This window comes from Gadus chalcogrammus, chromosome 2, assembly GCF_026213295.1.
Source record: "Gadus chalcogrammus isolate NIFS_2021 chromosome 2, NIFS_Gcha_1.0, whole genome shotgun sequence".
In the NCBI taxonomy this organism is placed as follows: domain Eukaryota; kingdom Metazoa; phylum Chordata; class Actinopteri; order Gadiformes; family Gadidae; genus Gadus; species Gadus chalcogrammus.
Genome location: NC_079413.1, coordinates 24,509,412 through 24,534,981, shown reverse-complemented (window position 1 = coordinate 24,534,981; position 25,570 = coordinate 24,509,412). Strand labels below are relative to the sequence as shown.

General features: G+C 49.6%; 1 protein-coding gene across 1 annotated transcript in view; it reads right to left on the bottom strand.

Moving 5' to 3' along the window:
• Positions 1-1,369: 1,369 nt before the first annotated feature.
• Positions 1,370-25,570, bottom strand: part of rbfox1 (RNA binding fox-1 homolog 1) — a 26,670-nt gene continuing 2,469 nt past the window's right edge. Inside the window, exons 2-11 of the mRNA XM_056605803.1 lie at positions 21,273-21,413; positions 20,577-20,630; positions 17,983-18,075; positions 15,772-15,832; positions 15,334-15,378; positions 12,443-12,578; positions 11,253-11,292; positions 10,619-10,683; positions 3,184-3,259; positions 1,370-1,551 (exon numbers count right to left, since the gene is read on the bottom strand). Of these exons, the coding sequence (XP_056461778.1) occupies positions 1,423-1,551; positions 3,184-3,259; positions 10,619-10,683; positions 11,253-11,292; positions 12,443-12,578; positions 15,334-15,378; positions 15,772-15,832; positions 17,983-18,075; positions 20,577-20,630; positions 21,273-21,413 (840 nt within the window). The 3' untranslated portion in view covers positions 1,370-1,422. The remainder of the gene's footprint in view (positions 1,552-3,183; positions 3,260-10,618; positions 10,684-11,252; positions 11,293-12,442; positions 12,579-15,333; positions 15,379-15,771; positions 15,833-17,982; positions 18,076-20,576; positions 20,631-21,272; positions 21,414-25,570) is intronic.

Here is a 25,570-nt window from a genome sequence, read left to right as displayed (position 1 = left end):
TTCAACTTCACTATTTTGTATGTTTTTAATTTATATTAGATGTCCCATTACATAAAAAGTAATCAGTTCTTAACGATCAATATAATGGAAAATGTATGTCTCTATATTTGTTGTTATTTATATAAAAAATTAGCTTTTGGATGGCAAACACTGTTCAGGATTTGGACTAGCAACTATATTAATGAACAGCAAACCTGACATAACCAAACATTATTGGAGTTCTTACATTATTCATATCTATGTAAACTGTACACGGTGGCCCGGTGGCGCCAGCTCGGACCTTTGGCTTGAGGGACGCGGTATCAACCAGCCTGACGGAGCTTCTGCACGCTGAGGTTCTGATCCCGGGTCAGGAGCTGCTCTCTACACTGAGAACACTAACACTCCAACCCTCTTCTACTGTGGGAAACAGGATCTGCTCTCTACACTGAGAACACTAACACTCCAACCCTCTCTTCTACTGTGGGAACCAGGATCTGTCGCTTCTGTTCGATTGTTGCTGTGCGTTTACGACCCCATCCCAACGACTGCAGAGGGCGTCACATGGCAGGCATTTGAACCAATAGGAAACAGGAATTGCAATAATGTGTGTTTGGTTTGGTTGTTGGTGACGTAAAGTCGACCAGTCACTTATCGCTATCTAGTGCAGGTTTAGAGAATAAATCGTATTCAATGTTAATAATGACTATATATTTATATATTTTGTTCCTAATCTCCTTTTCGCACAGATTTCAAACCATGAAAAATATCTAAATTGACATGGAAGCACCAAAAGCTAAGGTAACCCAAAAGAACTAAGAAACAGCAACTGGACTAGTATAGTCACTAGTATAGTCACTAGTATAGTCACTAGTATAGTCACTTCAACACTTTTACAAAACATGATTACCCCAAAATGGTGACTCTGATCTATGTTACAAGGTTGGATTGCAGAGTCTTTCACGAGCCCTAACAATTTAAATCTGTTAACATGTGAATTCCTCTAAATGCTTACCTTTCAGCATTGCTATAAGACCACAGAAAAAATCTCTACAGCCGACAATCTGTGTTTTAAAACCTTAGAAATTAAAAACCCACAATATCAAAATACACAGCATAAAATATCTGAGGTATAAGATGAAAAATATCAGTTGTCATTTTAATCTTTAAGTCTTCTTTAAGTCACCTCTCCTAAGGGAGATGTTAGAAGATGCACAACTGCATGTATTGCAATACCCAGCCCTCAGAAATCTCTATCTCTCTCCCTGTCATTTGCTCACTCTCACACAAGTCTGCCCCCGCCCCCGGCCCCGCCCCCGGCCCCGCCCCCGGCCCCGCCCCCGGCCCCGCCCCCGGCCCCGCCCCCGGCCCCGCCCCCGGCCTGGCCCGTCGCTCTCTGCTCTGGTGGAAGATGGAGTAGCGGGAGGGCGGGGGCCTGCGCGGCTAGTAGGGGGCGAAGCGGCCGTAGCCGCCGCGGTAGAGGCTGGCCTGTAGAGAGGAGAGGACCAGCCCCAGCTCCTCCCCCGCTCCTTGGCTCCGCCCCTTGGCATCACTCAGCGGGACGAAAGCATTCTGTGCACACACACACACACACACACAAACACACACACACACACACACACACACACACACACACACACACAGGTTTTGTTAGCCCTTGTTCTCCCCAGCTGGAGCAGTCTCTGTGTACAGCACCAGACCGTTCTCCGCTGGAACGGCATGGGGGGGGGAAGGACGAGCGCCCTTCATGCAGCGGGCGTGAAGGGAAAATGCAATATGGAAAATGCATGGATTTACATTTCTTTCTGTGCAGTACGAATAATGTGGGACAATCTGCTCTGGGACACGATTCAATAGAGCGTGAGAACGAAAGGTTTTTGAGGAGGTCTGCTGTAAAAAACGGGGAAATCAGAGTATCCCTTATCAGGGCTGTCGCACCAAATGCTGGTCCCTGTATCAAGAGGTACAGATGCCCCCCCCCCGAATTCCCCCTGCGCAGCGTCGCTGAGCGCTGTGTGTGGCTCCTACCACTAGGGGTGGGTAAAATATCCTAAAGATTTTCTTTTATATTATTCCCATAGGCCCCCCTCTGCCTTGGCCCCCCCACAATGGTCCACCTTGCCCCCGCAGTCCGACGGCCCCGTCCCTAATAGACTACATTAACCCTAACCCTAACGCATTGTACTATCTGAGCACAGCCCTTCTGAAGCCTCTCTCTCTCTCTCTCTCTCTCTCTCTCTCTCGTTTCAAAATGCATTGGTTTACATTTCGTTCTTTGTAGCATGAAAAAAGTCGGACAATCGTGTTCTGGGACACGATTCAATAGATTAGCGTTTGTGTGCATGAGCAGGAAATGGCGTGATACTGGGTTGTATCAGGAGGGTTCTAGAGTGAGGACCATGGAGATGGATGGTGTCCTCTGACAGGGTCTGGCCCCCAAACAGGGTGCTCTGAGACCTGTTTGAACGTCTTTAGGACGCCGATGGAGCTTCAGTCTGAGGGCTAGTTTGAGGACCTGGCCTCAGCCTGATGGCGTGATGAGAGCAGCAATACAGAGAACACCTTAGTGTCTGTCTGATTGACAGTTTGATTACATCCAAAACGTCCACTTAACGTGGACTACAATGGGCTTAATTACATCCGATCCTTTCGTTTTTTTTTTACTTTGTGCATCTGAGTCTACATGTGGACCAGCTGGGTTCCATGGTATTCTGAGGCCTGATCCTGGTTTTACAAATCACACTGAGGAAGAGAAGTCAAGCAGCAGGAAACAAGAGGGGCGGGCCATGCAGATCATAGGGGGTGTGTGTGTGTGTGTGTGTGTGTGTGTGTGTGTGTGTGTGTGTGTGTGTGTGTGTGTGTGTGTGTGTGCGTGCATGTGAAGAGATAGAAACATGATGATAAACATAAAGGAGGAGAGCCAAGATGAGCTGATAGACAGACAGACAGACAGACAGACAGACACAGACGGACAGACGAATAGAGATATGGATATGAACAGATGTTTTAGACCGTAGACAGAGATGACAGACAGGTGAAGGAGGGGCCTGACAGACAGACGGGTGGAGGAGGGGCCTGACAGACGGGTGAAGGAGGAGCCAGACAGACGGGTGGAGGAGGGGCCATACAGACAGGTGGAGGAGGGGCCATACAGACGGGTGGAGGAGGGGCCTGACAGACAGACGGGTGGAGGAGGGGCCTCACCATGGCGGCCCCCATGTAGGAGGCTGGGGGTGTGAGCGCGTGGCTGTACGGGTCGGCAGCGTACACTCGTCCGTAGCTATGGAGACAAGGAGGAGACAAGGACACCGGTTGGATGGTTCGTTACCCTCCCTGAACCCTCTGCTGTCCCTGGAGACACGCAGAGCCCGGAGACCTACAGGACACAGGGCCCCCCCCCCCCACTAACGCCACAGGGCCCCCCCACTAACACCACAGGCCCCCCCCCCCACTAACACCACAGCCCCCCCCCCCCCCACTAACACAACAGCCCCCCCCCACTAACACCACAGTGTTTTTCCAGAGGCCCTCTGATGGAGTTGTGTTGTTCCAGAGGCCCTCTGATGGAGTTGTGTTGTTCCAGAGGCCCCCTGATTGAGTTGTGTTGTTCCAGAGGCCCTCTGATGGACTTGTGTTGTTCTAGAGGCCCTCTGATGGAGTTGTGTTGTTCCAGAGGCCCCCTGATTGAGTTGTGTTGTTCCAGAGGCCCTCTGATGGACTTGTGTTGTTCCAGAGGCCCCCTGATTGAGTTGTGTTGTTCCAGAGGCCCCCTGATGGAGTTGTGTTGTTCCAGAGGCCCCCTGATGGAGTTGTGTTGTTCCAGAGGCCCTCTGATGGAGTTGTGTTGTTCCAGAGGCCCCCTGATTGAGTTGTGTTGTTCCAGAGGCCCTCTGATGGAGTTGTGTTGTTCTAGAGGCCCTCTGATGGACTTGTGTTGTTCCAGAGGCCCCCTGATGGAGTTGTGTTGTTCCAGAGGCCCTCTGATGGAGTTGTGTTGTTCCAGAGGCCCTCTGATGGAGTTGTGTTGTTCCAGAGGCCCTCTGATGGACTTGTGTTGTTCTAGAGGCCCTCTGATGGACTTGTGTTGTTCCAGAGGCCCCCTGATGGAGTTGTGTTGTTCCAGAGGCCCTCTGATGGAGTTGTGTTGTTCCAGAGGCTCAGTGATGGAGTTGTGTTGTTCCAGAGGCCCTCTGATGGAGTTGTGTTGTTCCAGAGGCCCTCTGATGGAGTTGTGTTGTTCCAGAGGCCACCTCCTGTAGGCAAGGATTCACACTATCTTCCCCTACCTCCATTCCCCTAGCAACTCCCCTAACAACAGCCAATCAGAGAGGCCGGGGCCTTGTGCCTATAAATGAGCTGATTTGCATAGCGGCCCAGTGGCTGCAGCGATTAGAAGTTAATCCCGATTCGTTTTGGACATTGTTATTCAGTGTACAGTCAATTCCCCCGCCACGGCCTCCGCACTCAGCGTTTGACCTGCCTTATCTCCCCGAGCAGAGTCAGACCGTCACTTACGGGTATGTACATACACCCACATACACACACACACACACACGCACGCGCGCACTCACACACAGTCACACACAGGCACGCACGCACACAAACACGCACACACACACACACACACACACACACACACACACACACACACACACACACACACACACACACACACACACACACACACACACACACACACACACACACACACTCACATGAACACACACACAGCGAGGAATGGTGACCACAGAATCAATTTGGAGGGACTGCACATCTGAAAATATTGCAAACATCATCATTGAATATGTTTACGAACATGACAATCAGACTAATACCGAACCAATGGGTTGAAAAGCTGATCTTATTGTGCACATCAACAAAACACCACAGACCATTGTTGCACTTCATAAAAGGGAGTGAATAGGGAACGATTTCGAACACAGCTACTGTGTAGTGAACCCTTCTGACCACTGTGTAGTGAACCCCGCTGAACACTGTGTGGTGAACCCCACTGACCACTGTGTAGTGAACCCCACTGACCACTGTGTAGTGAACCCCGCTGACCACTTTGTAGTGAACCCCGCTCACCACTGTGTAGTGAACCCCGCTGACCACTGTGTGGTGAACCCCACTGACCACTGTGTAGTGAACCCCACTCACCACTGTGTAGTGAACCCCGCTCACCATTGGGTAGTGAACCCCGCTCACCACTGTGTAGTGAACCCCGCTCACCACTGTGTAGTGAACCCCGCTGACCACTGTGTAGTGAACCCCGCTGACCACTGTGTAGTGAACCCCGCTGACCACTGTGTAGTGAACCCCACTGACCACTGTGTAGTGAACCCCACTGACCACTGTGTAGTGAACCCCGCTCACCACTGTGTAGTGAACCCCGCTCACCACTGTGTAGTGAACCCCACTGACCACTGTGTGGTGAACCCCACTGACCACTGTGTAGTGAACCCCGCTGACCACTGTGTAGTGAACCCCACTGACCACTGTGTAGTGAACCCCGCTGACCACTGTGTAGTGAACCCCGCTCACCACTGTGTGGTGAGCGGGGTTCACCAGTGTGTGGTGATCGGGGTTCACCAGACAGTGGTGAACCCTGCTCACCACACAGTGTCCTGTCAGTGGGGTTCACCAGTGTGTGGTGATCGGGGTTCACCAGACAGTGGTGAACCCTGCTCACCACACAGTGTGCTGTCAGTGTGTTCCTCGTCTGCTTCTCGCCACACGAGGCTGGGGCCAGGAGATCCCAGGAAGGTGAACTGTTGGTGTTTGAGTCTCTAACCCTCAGGACTCTGTTCTGACCTACGACGGAACCAGAGGAGCTAAGAACAGAGGTCTGCACTCAAACAGGAGAGGAACCCAGACAAGGAGACACCTGACCAGAAGAGCACTCAAACAGGAGAGGAACCCAGAAAAGGAGACACCTGACCAGAAGAGCAATCCAACAGGAGAGGAACCCAGACAAGGAGACACCTGACCAGAAGAGCACTCCAACAGGAGAGGAACCCAGACAAGGAGACACCTGACCAGAAGAGCACTCAAACAGGAGAGGAACCCAGACAAGGAGACACCTGACCAGAAGAGCACTCCAACAGGAGAGGAACCCAGACAAGGAGACCACCTGACCAGAAGAGCACTCCAACAGGAGAGGAACCCAGGCAAGGAGACACCTGACCAGAAGAGCACTCCAACAGGAGAGGAACCCAGACAAGGAGACACCTGACCAGAAGAGCACTCAAACAGGAGAGGAACCCAGACAAGGAGACACCTGACCAGAAGAGCACTCAAACAGGAGAGGAACCCAGACAAGGAGACGCCTGACCAGAAGAGCACTCAAACAGGAGAGCAACCCTGACAAGGAGACCACCTAACTAGAAGAGCACACAAACATTTAGTTTACTAATGGTGTCCATGTCAACTGAGGTCATGGTGTCCATGTCAACTGAGGTCATGGTGTCCATGTTAACAAGGGTAATGGTGTCCATGTTGTGACGGCCACAGGGTTGCCTTGTGTTGTGGTGTTGGTTCTGGTGGTTCTGTCTTGCAGGGAGCTGGTTGGTGGAGCCACATCACCTAACGAGATGCAGCTCACCTGAGCAGGCTGGGCTCAGGAGCCTATAAAGCAGCCCTGATCAAGTGACTCCTGTCTCTCCCTGGCCTGCAGCTCGATCCTTAGGCCCCGTTTACACAAAGGGAAAACGCAGATATTTCCACGCGGTTTGGCCTCTCATTTACACGAAAACGCAGTTTTTGTCACAGAAAACGATCATTTATAAAAACTCCGGCCAAAGTGGAGATTTCTGAAAACGCCTGTTATGTGTTGTCGTGTCAACGTGGAGAAACGGGGTTTTAGGTTCTGAAGCGTCACATTATGCGCCAGGAAATACTTAACGTCATATGAGCGCCCTATGTTTACAGTTTGTTTGTTACAGGAAGACGCTCGTGTTATTCGTTGTTGTTGATTCTGAGGATTCTGATTGGCTTGCATGGCTTTATCCTTCTCCCTACTAGAGTTGAGATTCTCTGCCCGAGCCCGAGCCGACCTGGCCAATATTTCCCACCACTATCCTCGGGCCGGGCCTTTGATTGACGATTTTTTAATTTATTTTTATCATTGGTTTATTGGCCTAATCTGAGGAGAAATCTATGCCATAAACGTAAATATTATGGGCCTTTATTACACGGGTCTTCTCAATGCCGTGGAACGCTCCGTTCACTTGCATGGGTAGTAGTCCGGTGACTTGTCAAGCCCAGCGTCTTCCGTTGCTAAGCGACGTCGTCGCTGCGCGTCGGACGGTGTACTGTTCGCCCTGTCGGGGCTTATTTTCCCGATAATGACCGGCGTTCTATACATTATCCCTTACATATATATTTATCAGAGTAGGCCTAGTTACAAATGTGTACAAAGTTACATATGTATTAAAAAAAAAAGTCGGGTTGAAATCGGGCTCGGGCTCATAATTACGGTTAATGTGTCGGGTCGGGCCGGGCTCGGGCAGAACGTGCACGGGCTCGAGCCGGGTCGGGCTTGATTTTATGGGCCTGATCTAAGCTCTACTACACTGCCGCCCATAGGTTTGGCATAGTTATAATGGCGCTCAACGGCGTATTTATGCGTTTTGATGTAAACTACAACTTTTTTGAAAACGATACAACGGAGGGGGGGAAATATTCGTTTCTATAAATACCCTGCTACGTATAAACGTGGCCTTAGTTTCCGTTACGTTTGGTTGTTCACGATGTTCTTTAATAAATTCATTAAGTTCATACAAGACCATGTGTGGCCTCCCCTTCAATGGTACAACCGTTGAGCCAGGTTGTAACATATGGGGGCTCGTCCGACCAATTTGGTAAGTTTTTCCACAGTGGTAAAACTTTTGATAGTTTTGACTGGTTTTTGGGGATTCTATCAGTTAATTGGTGCACTAGTTAATATGTTTTGAAGCTCCTTTGTGGTTTTGTGGATCAGTAGTGCATGGTTGGGGATTGAGCTTTTGATTGGGTAATCTGCTGAGGTTAGGCTAACAGTTGATTGTCCAGTGAGCACATGTTGGAATTTGAACTTCCCCCGTTAGGCTTCAGTTGCGTTTGCCCTTTGGGTTGCGTGAATTATTTTTGTTTCGTTTGTTTAATCCTTTTGGTAGTGCTGTGGCAACGTGGTAAGTGTCAATTGTTTTCGGACAATTGTCTCGGGAGCACGTCCGAAGGATCTTGAGGGTTGTCTGCTTGTAGGTCGCCTTTCAAACCGGCTGGTTTACAGTGCATAAATACCCACCGCAAGCTGCATGAACACTAGGGTCGGGATTATTTAGTTTTGGAAAGGCAGTTAGTGGGGAAGTTCCAATTCTATTTGCATCCCAGTAATCAAAACTGTTTTGTCATGGCTTCGGTCAGTAGTTTTGTTCAATCTCCCTCTGAGGCAATTTTGAATAGTTGCACAAAAGACCAACTTTTGAAGCTCGTGGAGCATTATGGTGTTGACATTGGGGATAAAAAGTTAAAGGAGGAAATTAAAGGGGCATTGAGGGCTGCTTTAATTCAGAGTGGTGTGTTGCCAGCCACAGTGCAAAGTAATGCTGCGGTTGAGTCTGTTTCTCCTCCTGTAGGTCTAACATTTGAGCAGCAAAAGGAGCTGTTGCTGTTGCAGCTAAATGCGGAAATGGAGAAAGAACATCTAAGACAGTCTTTGGAAAAGGATAAATTAAATGCGGAGATGGAGAAAGAACATCCAAAACAGTCTTTGGAAAAGGAAAAATTGGGGTTGCAACAGTACCGATTACACCTTATTAAAGCAGGAATGATTGTGGGTAATGCTGAGGGTTCAAGATCGTCTGAAGAACCCGCTACAGCACAGGTAAAAGGGTTTGATGTGGTTCGTAATTTGCGTCTTATACCAAAGTTCGACGAGAAAGATCCAGACACTTTTTTTTATCATTTTTTGAACGTGTAGCCGATATGAGAGGTTGGCCTGAAACTGACCGGGTTGTTATGTTACAATCAGTGTTCACCGGAGAAGCCCAGGAAGCTTATACCGCTCTTAGTGCAGTAGATTGTCAGACCTATTCCACTGTAAGAGATGCAGTTCAGTTCTTAGAGCATACAAGTTGGTGCCAGATGCCTATAGGCAACGCTTCAGGTCCTGGGAAAAGGCTGATGAACAGACAAACGTGGAATTTGCAAGAGAGTTGTCTAAACATTTCAATGGATGGTGTTCAGCTGTAGGGGTCATTACATTTAAAGATCTCTGTGATCTCATTGTATTGGAACAGTTCAGAGATTGTCTTCCATCTGAAGTTGCCACTCATAATGATGAGCGTGGAGTGAAAACTGTTCATGAAGCAGCAATTCTGGCAGACAAATGTATTATGGCTCGAAAAGGAAAGTTGGGGAGAAGCCGTGTTCCAGATGTGCATGCTAAGAATATTGATCGCTCTGTTAAAATGTCGTGGTCGGAGTCTGCAAAGCCGAACCGTAGTTCACATTCAGGTGGCTTTGATGATGTTTGTAATTACTGCCATGAGCGAGGGTGCTGGAAAATGATTGTCCTAGACACCAGGTATTGTGAAGAGCTTTGTAAGGTTGAAGAGTTGGTTGGTTTGTCTGGTTGAAGAGTTGGTTGGTTTGTCTGGTTGAAGAGTTGGTTGGTTTGTCTGGTTGAAGAGTTGGTTGGTTTGTCTGGTTGAAGAATTGGTTGGTTTGTATGGCGATGAGTTGGTTGGTATGGCGATAATTTGGTTGGGGCTCTGCAACATTTCAATGTGTATCTTGATTCTGGAATGCCAATTGTTGTATTCACTGACCATAACCCTCTCACCTTCTTGAATTCTTTGCAGAACCCTAATCAGAGGCGATGGGCTCTGTTTTTGCAGCCGTACAACTTAGACATCCGTCATATTAAGGGCACCCACAACGTCATGGCGGATGCTTTGTCCAGTGCGCCTTTGTAACTTCTTGTAACTAATAGCATCATCTCTTCTATCCTGTGCTTTCTGTTTCTCCTCCTCCTAAATTGCTCCACAGGCAAAGGTGGCTGAGGAAGGAGTTGAGGACACTGGAGAGGTTGGAGTCATGTTCTTTAAAGGGGTGTTTGAGTTATCTGCACAAATTAAAACTGAGTTTATGCCCTTTATTAATGTACGGGGTTGAACTCCTGTCTTATGGGGGGAAAGTGTGACGGCCACAGGGTTGCCTTGTGTTGTGGTGTTGGTTCTGGTGGTTCTGTCTTGCAGGGAGCTGGTTGGTGGAGCCACATCACCTAACGAGATGCAGCTCACCTGAGCAGGCTGGGCTCAGGAGCCTATAAAGCAGCCCTGATCAAGTGACTTCTGTCTCTCCCTGGCCTGCAGCTCGATCCTTAGTTTCCGTTACGTTTGGTTGTTCACGGTGTTCTTTAATAAATTCATTAAGTTCATACAAGACCATGTGTGGCCTCCCCTTCAATGGTACAACCGTTGAGCCAGGTTGTAACATAACTGAGGTTATTGTTTCCATGTTAACTGAGGAAATGATGAGAATAATCATTTGGATTGATTGGGGTACATGAGTTATCTTTTAATTTGCCTGGAGTCATAGCTAAGTCAGAGCTAGTGCTGAGGTGGGGAGAGGGAGAGAGAGCTGCCTATCTCACCTGTCACTGTAAGCAGCAGCTGTGGCAGCAGTAGGCTGGGCGTATCTGTAGGCCGTGTACCCGCCCTAAGGGAATGTGTACATATATGAACACAAAGGGAATGGAATACAAGAGTCAGTACACATCAAACAAACCTCAAATATACAAATATATACAGTCATGTATATCATATGACAGATCACAGATCATCATCATAAATAGTGTGCAAACAGCGAGACCGGGATCGTAAATTGTATTAGTTGCAATGCAATGACAAACATGTGTCCTGAAGCATGGGCGAGAGAGAGCGCGAGAGGATGTCTGGTCCAGTAGAGGCTAATGAGGGTCTGCTCTGATGCCCTTAAACCAGCAGCACAGCGTTTTGTCAGTACCCTGCAGCCTGCTGGGAGGGCGCACGCACACACACACACACACACACACACATGAATCCATGCTACGGCCATGTGTTGCGAATTGCAATAATTAATAATAATTTATTGTACTTATTAAGGGTTAGCTTTGCTTTTCTAGGCGCTTTAAATGGTGTGTGTTGGGGGGGATTCCCATTGGGTTAGATGATGTGAGGAGGGTTGTCGTGGCGATGGCAGCAGGGTAGGGGTCGGGCACAGCATGCAGTGACATCGTTAATACTTACATAAAGATCTGTCCCATAAAATCCATCCTGGTAAACAACACTGCAACCAAAAAACAGAACACTGGTATTAGTGCATGTTCACGTGCATGAGTGCTGGGTTAGCCACCAACCCCTGATCAGCCAGAGGGTGTGTCCAATCAGAGAGGAGAACACAACATGGGGGCGGAGCTAGGTACATGTTGGCCAAAGTTGAAATGACCTCACATTCACGTTTTCCTACGTCGACGGCGGGGTCAACTCTGCAATCCCTCAGCCTCCACCCTCAGCTAGGTGGAGCAGTTAGGTGGAGCTAGGTTGAGCAGCTAGGTGGAGCAGCTAGGAGGAGCAGCTAGGAGGAGCAGCTAGGAGGAGCAGCTAGGAGGAGCAGCAAGGAGGAGCAGCAAGGAGGAGCAGCTAGGAGGAGGAGCTAGGAGGAGCAGCTAGGAGGAGGAGCTAGGAGGAGGAGCTAGGAGGAGCAGCTAGCAGGAGGAGCTAGGAGGAGGAGCTAGGAGGAGCAGATAGCAGGAGGAGCTAGGTGGAGCAGCTAGGTGGAGCAGCTAGGAGGAGGAGCTAGGAGGAGCAGCTAGGAGGAGCAGCTAGGAGGAGCAGCTAGGAGGAGGAGCTAGGAGGAGCAGCTAGGTGGAGCAGCTAGGAGGAGGAGCTAGGAGGAGGAGCTAGGAGGAGGAGCTAGGAGGAGGAGCTAGGAGGAGGAGCTAGGAGGAGGAGCTAGGAGGAGCAGCTAGGAGGAGCAGCTAGGGGGAGCAGCTAGGAGGAGCAGCTAGGAGGAGCAGCTAGGAGGAGCAGCTAGGAGGAGCAGCTAGGAGGAGCAGCTAGGAGGAGCAGCTAGGAGGAGGAGCTAGGAGGAGGAGCTAGGAGGAGCAGGGGATCGAGGAGGAGGGACAGAGGACATCAGTCATTAGCCCTCCCTGCTATCTTCGATCAGCGACCACAGGTCAAAGGTCAAGGTCCCTGGGTAGCCCCCCCGGTGTGTCGCTGGCGGCGGCTGTGAGCACAGCGACCCCGAGGCCCAAGTGTGTTGGGGCACCGAAAACGCAGAATCCGTCCGGACGGTCGGCCCAAACGCACAAGACTTCTGCGTGTTGACCGTGTGGACGGGGCCTTAGACAACAACAGACCCACAACCACCACAACGCAGGTAGAACCAAAGGGGGGGGGGGGGGGGGGGGGGGGTGGGGGGTTGGGGGTCTCACCCTCCGTAGGCGGGGATGTGAGGGGGGGGGGCGGCGGCCCTGAAGGCGTTGTAGACGGTCCGGCCCCGGCCCCGAAGGTTGGCTCCTCTGAACGCCGCCACCGCCGCAGTGGCTGCTGGGTAGGGGAAGCCTGGGACTGGAGAGACGGGGGAGGAGGGGGGCTTCAACCAATGGGGGACCAGTGAGGATCCAGGTGACTTCATTATACCGAGGTGCTGTTCACTTATCAAACAGACTGTCTTTTGTTGCCGACCTCATCCAAACGGGCAGCAGCTCCTGTTCCTGTAGGGTCCGTGTGTCAGTGTGTTGTCGTTGTGTGTTGGGTTCATGTGTCAGTGTGTTGTCGTTGTGTGTTGGGTTCATGTGTCAGTGTGTTGTCGTTGTGTGTTGGGTTCATGTGTCAGTGTGTTGTCGTTGTGTGTTGGGTTCATGTGTCAGTGTGTTGTCGTTGTGTGTTGGGTTCATGTGTCAGTGTGTTGTCGTTGTGTGTTGGGTTCATGTGTCAGTGTGTTGTCGTTGTGTGTTGGGTTCATGTGTCAGTGTGTTGTTGTTATGTGTTGGGTTCATGTGTCAGTGTGTTGTTGTTGTGTGTTGGGTTCATGTAACAGAGTGTGTTGTCGTTGTGTGTTGGGTGTGTCAGTGTGTTGTCGTTGTGTGTTGGGTTCATGTGTCAGTGTGTTGTCGTTGTGTGTTGGGTTCAGGTGTCAGTGTGTTGTCGTTGTGTGTTGGGTTCATGTGTCAGTGTGTTGTCGTTGTGTGTTGGGTTCATGTGTCAGTGTGTTGTCGTTGTGTGTTGGGTTCAGGTGTCAGTGTGTTGTTGTTATGTGTGTTGGGTCAGTGTCAGTGTGTTGTTGTTATGTGTTGGGTTCATGTGTCAGTGTGTTGTCGTTGTGTGTTGGGTTCAGGTGTCAGTGTGTTGTCGATGTGTGTTGGATCAGTGTCAGTGTGTTGATGTTATGTGTTGGGTTCATGTATCAGTGTGTTGTCGTTGTGTGTTGGGTTCAGGGCCCTGTACCACGAAGCTCGCTTAGAGGGTTAGCGAGGTATGTTGAGCTCCAAGCCTGGGTTAGTTGTACCACGAAAGTCGATCTCTTTTAGCGTCGCTGTATCACCATGGTGACTTATGCTCGCAACCAAACCTGGTCGGGAGCAGTTTTTCGGCTTAGTCTAGCCGGAGATCGGCTACTTAAATCGGCGTGCGCAGCTTCCTAGCCCCTCCTCTGACAATGGCGTCACCATTTGTGGGTGTTCCCGTGGACCCCGGCGCACTTCTCCGGAGACAAGGGTTTTACGGGACAGAACCGATCCCTTGGCATTGTCTGACGATATTCAGATTTCAGACTTTATTGTCATTGTGCAAACAACGAAATTGGGGTTCTTCATGAGAGATACAGATTCTCATCAGAGGGTGTTTGTTATTTGATCGTCCTTTTGGACCTTATGGAGACAATGATTACTGTTGCGCATTGTGTCTCAGTGACAGAGTGCTAGAGTGGAGGTAGCGCGTCAGTCTTGAATTTTTGCGCGGGGGGTTCGACTCCCAAGTGACGCGAATTTATGTGAAGCTTAAAAAGTCACAAAAACGACACAAGTAGCCTATCCATTGCAAATCATTTAAAGCTGCAAATAATACGGCCAGCAAATGGACTATGGAAATACTCAGCGTTGTGATCTTCTCTACACGGCCGGGATTACAGCTGCGTCTTGTGGCGGTGAAAATAGCCGACACAGTTGGTTGCTGCGGGTCTGCTTTCCCGAACTCACCGTTGTGTTTCAGGAGCATATGTTGCCGCATAGTACTTGTAGTACTCTGGTAGCTCGATTGTGCTTGGCATATTTTGCATTCCATCTTATGATCTCCTATTTCTTTAAAGTATTTCAATTCTTCGCTGCGCTTTGCTTTTACACCTCAACTTTTTGAATTCTGGCGTGCCTGAACACGGAACGGCACACACCACACAGACATTTGATACATTTCATTTTCTTTGTGCCCACGGCATGCGTTAGTGGCGCCGCGCAGAAAATGTATACATTTGCTTCAGAAAACTTTGTTTGTGTGTGTATATGCAAACTCAAGTTTGCCTGTCCACCAACCGAGTTCATTTGTAACGAGGAGTACTCGAGTAATCGATTCCTCACACCCATCCCTAATATATATGTATATATATTTACTGTACTATATACAGGAAATAGACAGACACACAAACAAATATGCACACACAAACACGCACAGCACACTCACACACAAACACACATACACACAGAGAGAGGGACAATTAGCTCTTTTCTCTCATGTCCTCTGCGTACTTTCTATCTATATCTCTATATCTCTCTCTCTCGCTGTATATATATATATATATATATATATATATATATATATCTCGCTATACATATCTCACAATTATTCGCCTAAGGTGAAGTGAATAGTTGGGAAAGCCGCCGAGGCCAAAGGTCGAGGGGGCTGTTCCCAACTACCTGAGGGGAATAGTTGTTTTAGTAGGGTTAGGGTTAACTAACCCTAACCCTAACCCTAACCCTTTAGTATATACTACACCTAAACATTCCAAAAACAAACAAGATAACACTTTTTGACAAGATTATTATTTTTATTTTTTTCGTTTTTTGATAGCGAATCAATCAAATGGTGCCATTTTAGGAGGTTCACGTGTAGCATATACTAAAGCCAAACATATAGAAAGGAGGCAAAGGACAAGAGAGAAGAGTGCTTAGATATCTATATATATATATATATACAGAAATATATATTATATAATATACGATATATCTATAATATAATACTTCACCAGCTCACCATCTTTTCCTTTCATTATAACATTTAAAGTATTTTTTCATCTAGTTCCTGCAAGTGGAACGAAAAGATTTGTCTTTACCTGCATAGAACTCTGGACTGTAGACCACTGGGTTCAGCTTCCAGCCTAGAGAGAGAGAGAGAGAGAGAGAGAGAGAGAGAGAGAGAGAGAGAGAGAGAGAGAGAGAGAGAGAGAGAGAGAGAGAGAGAGAGAGAGAGAGAGAGAGAGAGAGAGAGAGAGAGAGAGAGAGAGAGAGAGAGAGAGAGAGAGAGAGAGAGAGAGAGAGAGAGAGAGAGAGAGAGAGAGAGAGAGAGAGAGAGAGAGAGAGAGAGAGAGAGAGAGAGAGAGAGAGAGAATACGATTTAATGTGCTATAAAACATTTGAAGGACAGTTTTGTTCAACATCCCTCGTGTGTTTTGGATCAAAAAAATCAGAAGAATAATTGAATAGATTCAGGTTTACTTCAAAACTTGGAAGTAGTAAAATGAATCCTCCCAGACAGCGTATGTGCGTCTCACCGTTTGCATAGGGGCTGACCGTCTTCTTGTTGGTCATGACCCGCGCCGTCGCATTGTTCACCTGAGGAGACAGCAGGCTGTGAGGACGGACACCCAGGGAGTCAGGCTCCATGCACGTCTCCAGGGGCCCTGGGACGACTCCAAGGGCCCTAGGGACGACTCCTATAGGGACATCTCTTAGAGGAAGGTCTCCTAGAGGGGGATCTCCTAGAGGGACGTCTCCTAGGGCCCAAGGGACGTCTCCTAGGGGCCAAAGGACGACTCTTAGGGCCCTAGGGACGACTCCTATAGGGACATCTCCTAGAGGGACGTCTCCTAGAGGGACATCCCCTAGAGGGACGTCTCCTAGAGGGACGTCTCCTAGGGCTTAAGGGACGTCTCCTAGGGGCCTAAGGATGACTCCTAGAGAGAAGTCTCCTAGAGGCCGAGGGAAGTCTCTTAGGGGCCGATGAACGACTCTTAGAGGGACGTTTCCTAGAGGGACGAGGTCCCCAGGGCCCCTCAGATGCTTCAGAACGTGAGCAGCAGCTCTCATTGGTCGTTACTCAGCAACACGTCCACAGAGGGAAAACAAAACAAGCTAAACCTTTTTCTTTGCAATTTAGTTTTGAACAGTTTTAACGGCATGCTTCCACCCTTTGAGTGACACATCAGAGAGATGAAACAAATGCAAGAGATGGAAACGAAAAGATGTGAATGATGTTGTTATGATGCATGCACCTTTGGGTGTTTGGAGGAAAGACACGGGAAGACAAAGGAAATATCATCAAGAGACAATGTCCATTGTGCATGTCCAATCTGAGACCAAGCCACATATGCATTCACACTCAGAACATCAGCCTTCCCAACGTCAACCAAAGGGATGAAGAGAAGCAGAAGAACCACGACCAAACCAGGGACCGTGTCAGAGCACGTGGAGCGAATCATCCATTCAACTGATCAACCAATCAATTCATTCCAGCTTCAAACCAAGTGCTGAGGAGGTCAGGGATGATCCATGAAAGAACAGAAAGAACAGGGAGACAGACGTCCACACACTCACAGAGCAAGAGACAAGGTGCAGACTGGTTCTCACTCCTCTCTCGCTCTGAGTACTCAAACACACGTCGGCACGACGGAAAACATATACATGTGTTTATAAACCAAATCATACGGCATGAACCCAGTCATAATCAATACGAACAAAAACAGTCAAACGTGGCAACGCTTCACGGGGAGAGAGAGGAGGAGGTGCTGGCAGGAAGGCTCACTTCACACTTACCATTCCCAAACCTTTATGTTATTTTGGCCTCGCCCACTTGTTTGCCTACTGTAACCATGGTAACTGTGTCGAGTGGGTGAAGAGGGTGGGGGCGCTCTACAAGCTAACGTTGGATGGAATGGTGGAGAGGGGGGAGATGAGAAAGGGATAAGCAGCACCTTACTCAGGAGGACAAATGACTCGAGATGAATTTCAGCTCTCAACAGACACACTGACAGAGCTCACAGGTCGGGTCAGATCCAACAGTCATCGCTTTCTGCTTATTCTCATCACAACATAGACATTTCCTTTGGAAAAATGCTTGAGAATCTGCTGCTGAAACCGAAATATGAAAGTAAAGAGTCAGCATGAGGAGAAGAGAGATTCTGTGGTTGATTCCCGTTCAGATTGAGCCTGAGAGACATACTAAAATGTCCTTAAGAGGAAAGGTTCCTCATTGGATTCATTCTTCTGTTTTTAAGCATTAGCAAACTTTAATCTAACCCTCTTTTCAGAGAAAGTCCCTCAAGTGTGTTCTCCAATTTTAATCATTTCTTCGGGGACCGGGTTCAGGAGCCGCTACTCTCTCTGGGGGGTTAGAGTTATGAGTTATTGCACAGTACAGTCCAGACAGTATCGGATGTTAATGTTAACAGGGGACTTGTTGCACTGAGCTGCTGGATAGAGTTGTGGGTGGGTCGAGATTCTCAACACCATGATGTCACTGAAGTGTGCTGTTGATGCCGTAAAGCACACACACAAACCCACACACACACAAATGTACACACACATATACATTCAAAAGCATACATACAAACACACAAATATACACTCAAACACACACACACACACACACACACACACACACACACACACACACACACACACACACACACACACACACACACACACACACACACACACACACACACACACACACAGCAGTCAAAAGGGGAAAAGCAAAGACCCACCTCTATTTTGCGTCCCTCGACCACGGTGGCGTGCAGCTTCTCTCGGGCGCGGTCTGCATCGGCGATGAGTTCAAAGGTCACAAAGCCGAAGCCCTGAGGGACGGATCACAGAGGGACGGATCACAGAGGGACGGATCACAGAGGATCACAGAGGGACCACAGAGGGACGGATCACAGAGGGACACAGAGGGACCACAGAGGGACGGATCACAGAGGGACACAGAGGGACCACAGAGGGACGGATCACAGAGGGACACAGAGGGACCACAGAGGGACGGATCACAGAGGGACCACAGAGGGACGGATCACAGAGGGACCAAAGAGGGACCACAGAGGGACACAGAGGGACACAGAGGGACCACAGAGGGACACAGAGGGACACAGAGGGACACAGAGGGACACAGAGGGATCACAGAGGGACGGATCACAGAGGGACACAGAGGGACACAGAGGGACACAGAGGGACCACAGAGGGACCACAGAGGGACACAGAGGGACACAGAGGGACCACAGAGGGACACAGAGGGACACAGAGGGACACAGAGGGATCACAGAGGGACGGATCACAGAGGGACACAGAGGGACACAGAGGGACACAGAGGGACCACAGAGGGACCACAGAGGGACACAGAGGGACACAGAGGGATCACAGAGGGACGGATCACAGAGGGACACAGAGGGACCAAAGAGGGACACAGAGGGACACAGAGGGACCACAGAGGGACACAGAGGGACACAGAGGGACCACAGAGGGACACAGAGGGACCACAGAGGGACGGATCACAGAGGGACCACAGAGGGACCACAGAGGGACGGATCACAGAGGGACCACAGAGGGACGGATCACAGAGGGACCAAAGAGGGACCACAGAGGGACACAGAGGGACCACAGAGGGACACAGAGGGATCACAGAGGGACGGATCACAGAGGGACACAGAGGGACCAAAGAGGGACACAGAGGGACACAGAGGGACACAGATGGACCACAGAGGGACGGATCACAGAGGGACCAAAGAGGGACACAGAGGGACACAGAGGGACCACAGAGGGACCACAGAGGGACGGATCACAGAGGGACACAAAGGGACACAAAGGAACACAGAGGGACACAGAGGGACCACAGAGGGACCACAGAGGGACCACAGAGGGACACAGAGGGACCACAGAGGGACACAGAGGGACACAGAGGGACACAGGGATGTGACCACAGAGGGATGTGACCACAGAGGGACAGAGAGGGACCAAAGAGGGATGTGACCACTGAGGGACTGGGTTAGGTTACCTTCAGACCAGTTCACCCAGAACATCAAACTGGGTTGCCAAAGTCCTGAGAACTTCTTGACCGATGATTACAATTCATTTTAAGATTTTAGAATTGAATAGAATGGAATAAAATTGTTTGACATGTCCTGCCTTTGAAAGATAATCCTAAACTAGAAGATAGAACCAGGATAATCCTAAACTAGAAGATAGAACCAGGATAATCCTAAACTAGAAGATATAACCAGGATAATCCTAAACTAGAAGATATAACCGATAATTCTAAACAAGAAGATATGACCAGGATAATCTTAAACTAGAAGATAGAACCAGGATAATCTTAAACGATAACATAGAACCAGGATAATCCTTAACTACAAAATAGAACCAGGATAATCCTAAACTACAAAATAGAATCAGGATAATCCTAAACTAGAAAATAGAACCAGGATAATCCCTAGGTTCTACGTAGGGCTCAGATCAAACACAGTACGACTTTCATTATTATTTTATTAGAGTAATCAAGGTTCTAAATTAACTTTTTGATTACCAGCCAATCAGAATTTCCACTAGCCAAATTATTTCCAGTAAAAATAATACATTTAATCCTGAATCTCTCGTGATGACTCCGGGCACGCTTATGGTCCTTTAAAATGACTTTAAAATGATTCGTTACCACCACGAAATTGTTTGTTCTCTTTTTATCTTTTGCGTACATGCGGCAGTCCATTCAAAACATGACGACATTTTCGTGATCAAACACAAGCCATTCACGACCTGTCAGCCATTTGCCATTTAACTTTATTTTTTCATTTTGCACGCATTGTTGTTTATATTCTCAATCTCATCCCCTGCCTTCTTCCTCTTCTCGCCCCCAGACGTCTGTCCAACCAACCTCCGCCGCATTTAGTTTAAGTTTAGGCTACTTTTTAAATTACTTTAGCTAGCTCCCTCCCTTCTTTTGACAGTTTCTGCTCAATTCATTAATTATTTTTCTTCTTCTTCTTCTTTGTGTTTTCTGTTTCCATGGTTTCTCGCGCTGGTTGGTTGCACTGCCTGTGCGCAGCCAATGGGCATTTTATACGTCATCACGTAGCAGCACGAAAGTGTTCATGGGAAATGAAGTCAGTACTTCCCAGGGGGCAAGAACAGTAGAGCGGCTCTGACTAATATGATTGCCTCATGCATCACCGGTCAAACTGGCTAATACGTTTTTATTAACAACCGCCAAAATATTTTTTAACCTGTATTTGGCGGGTTGGCGGGTGTTAATTTAGAACCCTGAGCGTATTTACATGACAGCTAGGTTTAGACACAGAGGAGGGATTCTTACCTTGGAGCCGCGCTCGTTAAAGATGATTTCCACATCTAAGATTTTGCCAAATTGCTGAAACCGAAAAAGAAAGGAAATAAGACAATCAACAAATAATATACGGAAACATGTATGGTGGCTCCTAGGGGTAACACTTTTGGTGTGTTCCTTAATCCTCGGACACCAGCCTTCCCACTTTTCACGTCATTTCCGGTCTCGGAGCATTTATAGCATTCCTGTTTGTCTTAAGCCTCTTCAGCAAACCAGCCCGAAAACAAACAACACAACTTTACATTGTATTGCACGCACAGCAAGACCGTGCAATGCAGAAATTGGTGACCGGAATAAAGTAGCAATGTAATCAAGTGTGTAAGAGTATTTAAAATCGACATTAAAATGACCAACGTGGTACAAATACAAAGAAAAAACTCTTCACGGGCACAGCCATTTTTGTTCGGAGCGTCATAACTGTTCTCGGTCTGCTCTCAGAATTCAGAGACGAAGACAAGAAGGGGCCGTGCCTCCAAGAAATGCCGCAAGAAAGCTGTGAGCTTTCCCGACTTCTGAATCGGAAGTCTGGCGTCAGAGGATTCAAGAACACACTATTGGAGGAGGCCCCTAGAGGAAACACTCAGAGGGGGGCCCTCAGGTCGATGAAGAGTGTTAGACAAGCGGCCCCCACCTGGAGGTCAGAGGTCACTAGGGGCCTGTACTCACGCCAAACATCTGCCTGAGATCGGGGTCCCTGAACCTGAAGGGGATGTTGGAGACGTGGAGCCTCTTTGGCGGAGCTTTGCAGTCACTGCTCTCCGAGGGGGTTTGGGTGTGGAGGTCCGACGGCAGCGCCTCCTCTGTCTGCTGCAGGGGGAGCACAGTACCAGGGATTAGACCAGGGAACCAGACAGTACCAGGGATTAGACCAGGGAACCAGACAGTACCAGGGATTAGACCAGGGAACCAGAAAGTACCAGGGATTAGACCAGGGAACCACACAGTACCAGGGATTAGACCGGGGAACCAGACAGTACCAGGGATTAGACCGGGGAACCAGACAGTACCAGGGATTAGACCGGGGAACCAGACAGTACCAGGGATTAGACCGGGGAACCAGACAGTACCAGGGATTAGAGCAGGGAACCACACAGTACCAGGGATTAGACCGGGGAACCAGACAGTACCAGGGATTAGACCGGGGAACCACACAGTACCAGGGATTAGACCAGGGAACCACACAGTACCAGGGATTAGACCAGGGAACCACATAGTACCAGGGATTAGACCGGGGAAACACACAGTACCAGGGATTACATCAGGGATTAGACCAGGGAACCACAGACTACCAGGGACTACCAGCACACACACACACACACACACACACACACACACACACACACACACACACACATTCTTTGCAGGTTTAGAGACAGAGAGAAAATAATGAGAGAGAGACAGTGAGAGAAAGGGAGGAGAGAGAGAGAGAGGGAGCAAGGGAGGAGAGAGAGAGAGAGAGAGAGAGAGAGAGAGAGAGAGAGAGAGAGAGAGAGAGAGAGAGAGAGAGAGAGAGAGAGAGAGAGAGAGAGAGAGAGAGAGAGAGAGATGAACGAGAGACAATAATAAAAGTTATGCAAATTACTGAACACGAGCGATGCATTACTTTTACTTTTTAAAAGAACAGGAGTAACAGAGAGAGAGAGAGAGAGAGAGAGAGAGGGATGGATGGAGAGAGAGAGATGGATGGAGAGAGAGAGAGAGAGAGAGGTAGAGAGATAGGGAGACACAGAGGTAGGAAGGAGAGGGAGAAGGAGAATAAGAGGGAGAAGTAGAGAGATGGAGAGAGAGAGGTAGACAGAGGCAGGAAGGAGAGGGAGAAGGAGAAAAAGAGGGAGAATGAGGGAGAGAGAGAGGTAGGAAAGAGAGGGAGAAGGAGAGAGAGAGGGGGGAAGGAGAGGGAGAGAGAGCGTAGAGCGTAATAAAAGAAAGCAAACAAAACAGCTGATGAGTACCAAGGCTAAGAGAAGGGCTGATATGTGTGTGTATGTGTGTGTGTGTGTGTGTGTGAGCGCATGTGTGTGTGTGTAGGTGTGTAAATTGGAGACAAAAAGGCTGACGTGGGTGGGGGGTGATGAGATTTCCAGATGTATTTTTTCTTCCCTTCCCCAGAGAGAGAGAGAGAGAGAGAGAGAGAGAGAGAGAGAGAGAGAGAGAGAGAGAGAGAGAGAGAGAGAGAGAGAGAGAGAGAGAGAGAGAGAGAGAGAGAGAGAGAGAGAGAGAGAGAGAGAGAGAGAGAGAGAGAGAGAGAGAGAGAGAGAGAGAGAGAGAGAGAGAGAGATATATGTTTGGACCATAAGGAGTTGGAGTCGCTGTAGAGACCGAGTGTTGCAGACTACAAACGTAAACATTTAAAAACTTCAAGAGTAGAAACGGCTTAAAGATGCTTTATATACTGCACACACACACACACACACACACAAACACACACACACACACACACATACACGTGCACAAACATTTAGATCAGCGTGTTTTGGGCTGAGAGTTGTAGGCAGCAGGGGGCGCTATCCTCTCGGTCCGTCCTTGATTGTGTTAGAAAGAGAGTTGTGTGTGTGAGCGATGCTGTGTGTGAAATGCTTCACAAACTGCGGCGTCATACCCCTGTCCACGGGAATAGCAAAATCCCCCTCTGGTCGACGGAGAGTGTCCTAACCCTGTTTCGCTATCGTTCAGGGGTCGGAGACGCCCAGACAGGGCGTCTGACGACACACCGACACACAGCGACACACACGACACACATGACACAAAATGACACACACGACACACCAACAAACAGAGACACACAGCGACACACAGCAACGCACACCGCACCACCAGGTCCCTCAGCTAGTTGTCACAGAGTCTACCAAACGGCCCCTTGGCCAACGGACGCACGCCGCCGGGGCGACCTCGGACCGAGCTCACATCACGGGGGTCAGAGGTCGGCAGGAGCCCCGTCTCCACGCGGTCGGAGTCGGCCGTTATCTACACTTCTGCATATACACATCAAGATCTAGATATAGTTATGAGGAGGAGGGAGCTGGTTACCGTGGCGATGCCGGCCGACGCCCCCCCGGCTCCGTCCGGCGGCCCCGTGTCTCCGAGGCTCTGCGGCGGGGGGTACATGCTGAGCTCCCTCCCGGGCGACGGCCCCCCCGCGTGCTGCGCCGCCCCCGGGTGGGGGTGCTGCGGGTGGGGGTGCTGCGGGTGGGGGTGCTGCGGGTGGGGGTGCTGTGGGTGGGGCTGCTGCGGGTGGGGGTGAGAGGCGGCGTACTCGGGGAGGGGGAGGGCGCTCTGGCAGGGGGGGGCGTACTGGGCGGGGGGGTAGGCCTGGGCCCTGGAGGGGTCCGGGCGGGCCGCGGCGTCCTGAGGACCCTGCGGACAGAGAGAGGTCAGAGGTCAGAGGTCAGCAGTCGGGGGGGTGGGGACCAAAACATGGATCAGGTGATGATGCTTCAAATCATCGCAGTGGTGGTGGGGGTGTGGGGTCCCTGAAGCTGTGGGCCACTGATCCACTCAGTAAACACACCACACCATGTGACACCATGTGACACCATGTGACACCAAACACACCACACCATGGGACACCATGTGACACCATGTGACACCAAACACACCACACCATGTGACACCATGTGACACCATGTGACACCATGTGTCACCAAACACACCACACCATGGGACACCATGTGACACCAAACACACCACACCATGTGACACCAAACACACCACACCATGTGACACCATGGGACACCATGTGACACCATGTGACACCATGTGACACTAAACACACCACACCATGGGACACCATGTGACACCAAACACACCACACCATGTGACACCATGGGACACCATGTCACACCAAACACACCACACCATGTGACACCAAACACACCACACGATGTGACACCAAACACACCACACCATGGGACACCATATGACACCAAACACACCACACACCTTGTGACACCGTGTGACACCGTGTGACACACTACACCTCACACAATCAGCATGGATCCTTAAATGCATGCGTTCCGTTTCGGCGGGCTGTTACGGACGTGTTCCTGTCCACCTCTGGGTTCACCTTCAGATGCTTAGTTAATCGCCGTTAACTAGCTCAACTAAACCTGAGAGTCACCAGGTAACTCAGACGCTGGTGAACTCACTCTCAAACCATCAGAGGCTGAAGCTCCACTCCTCCACCACCTACTGACGTTTAATTAGTCTGAACAATTAGAGACGTGATTAAGAGGAGCCTGACGAGGACAGTCAGCTCCACACACACACACACACACACACACACACACACACACACACACACACACACACACACACACACTGCTTCAGACCCTCTCACACACACTAGGGAGAGTTCTGCTAAGATGTGAACTTGAGGGGCGGTTCTGTTTGATAAGGACAGATCTCTCCATCCTGGAGGCGGCGGGGTTATCCACTCCAGCGTAATGGTGACACACACGCACACAGACACAAGCAGACACACGCAAACATGGACACAGACTTGTTTACACACACACACACACACACACACACACATTGGCAAGACATGCACAAACACTCACATAAAACATAAACAGATAAGAACACACAACATGAACAGAGCCGCACATCGACCAGACACAGGGCCGGCTACACAATGAACCAGACCAAGACCAGCGCAGTGAACAAGGACCAGACACAGGGCCGGCTACACAATGAACCGGACCAAGACCAGCGCAGTGAACAAGGACCAGACACAGGGACGGCTACACAATGAACCGGACCAAGACCAGCGCAGTGAACAAGGACCAGACACAGGGCCGGCTACACAATGAACCGGACCAAGACCAGCGCAGTGAACAAGGACCAGACACAGGGCCGGCTACACAATGAACCGGACCAAGACCAGCGCAGTGAACAAGGACCAGACACAGGCCCGGCTACACAATGAACCGGACCAAGACCAGCGCAGTGAACAAGGACCAGAC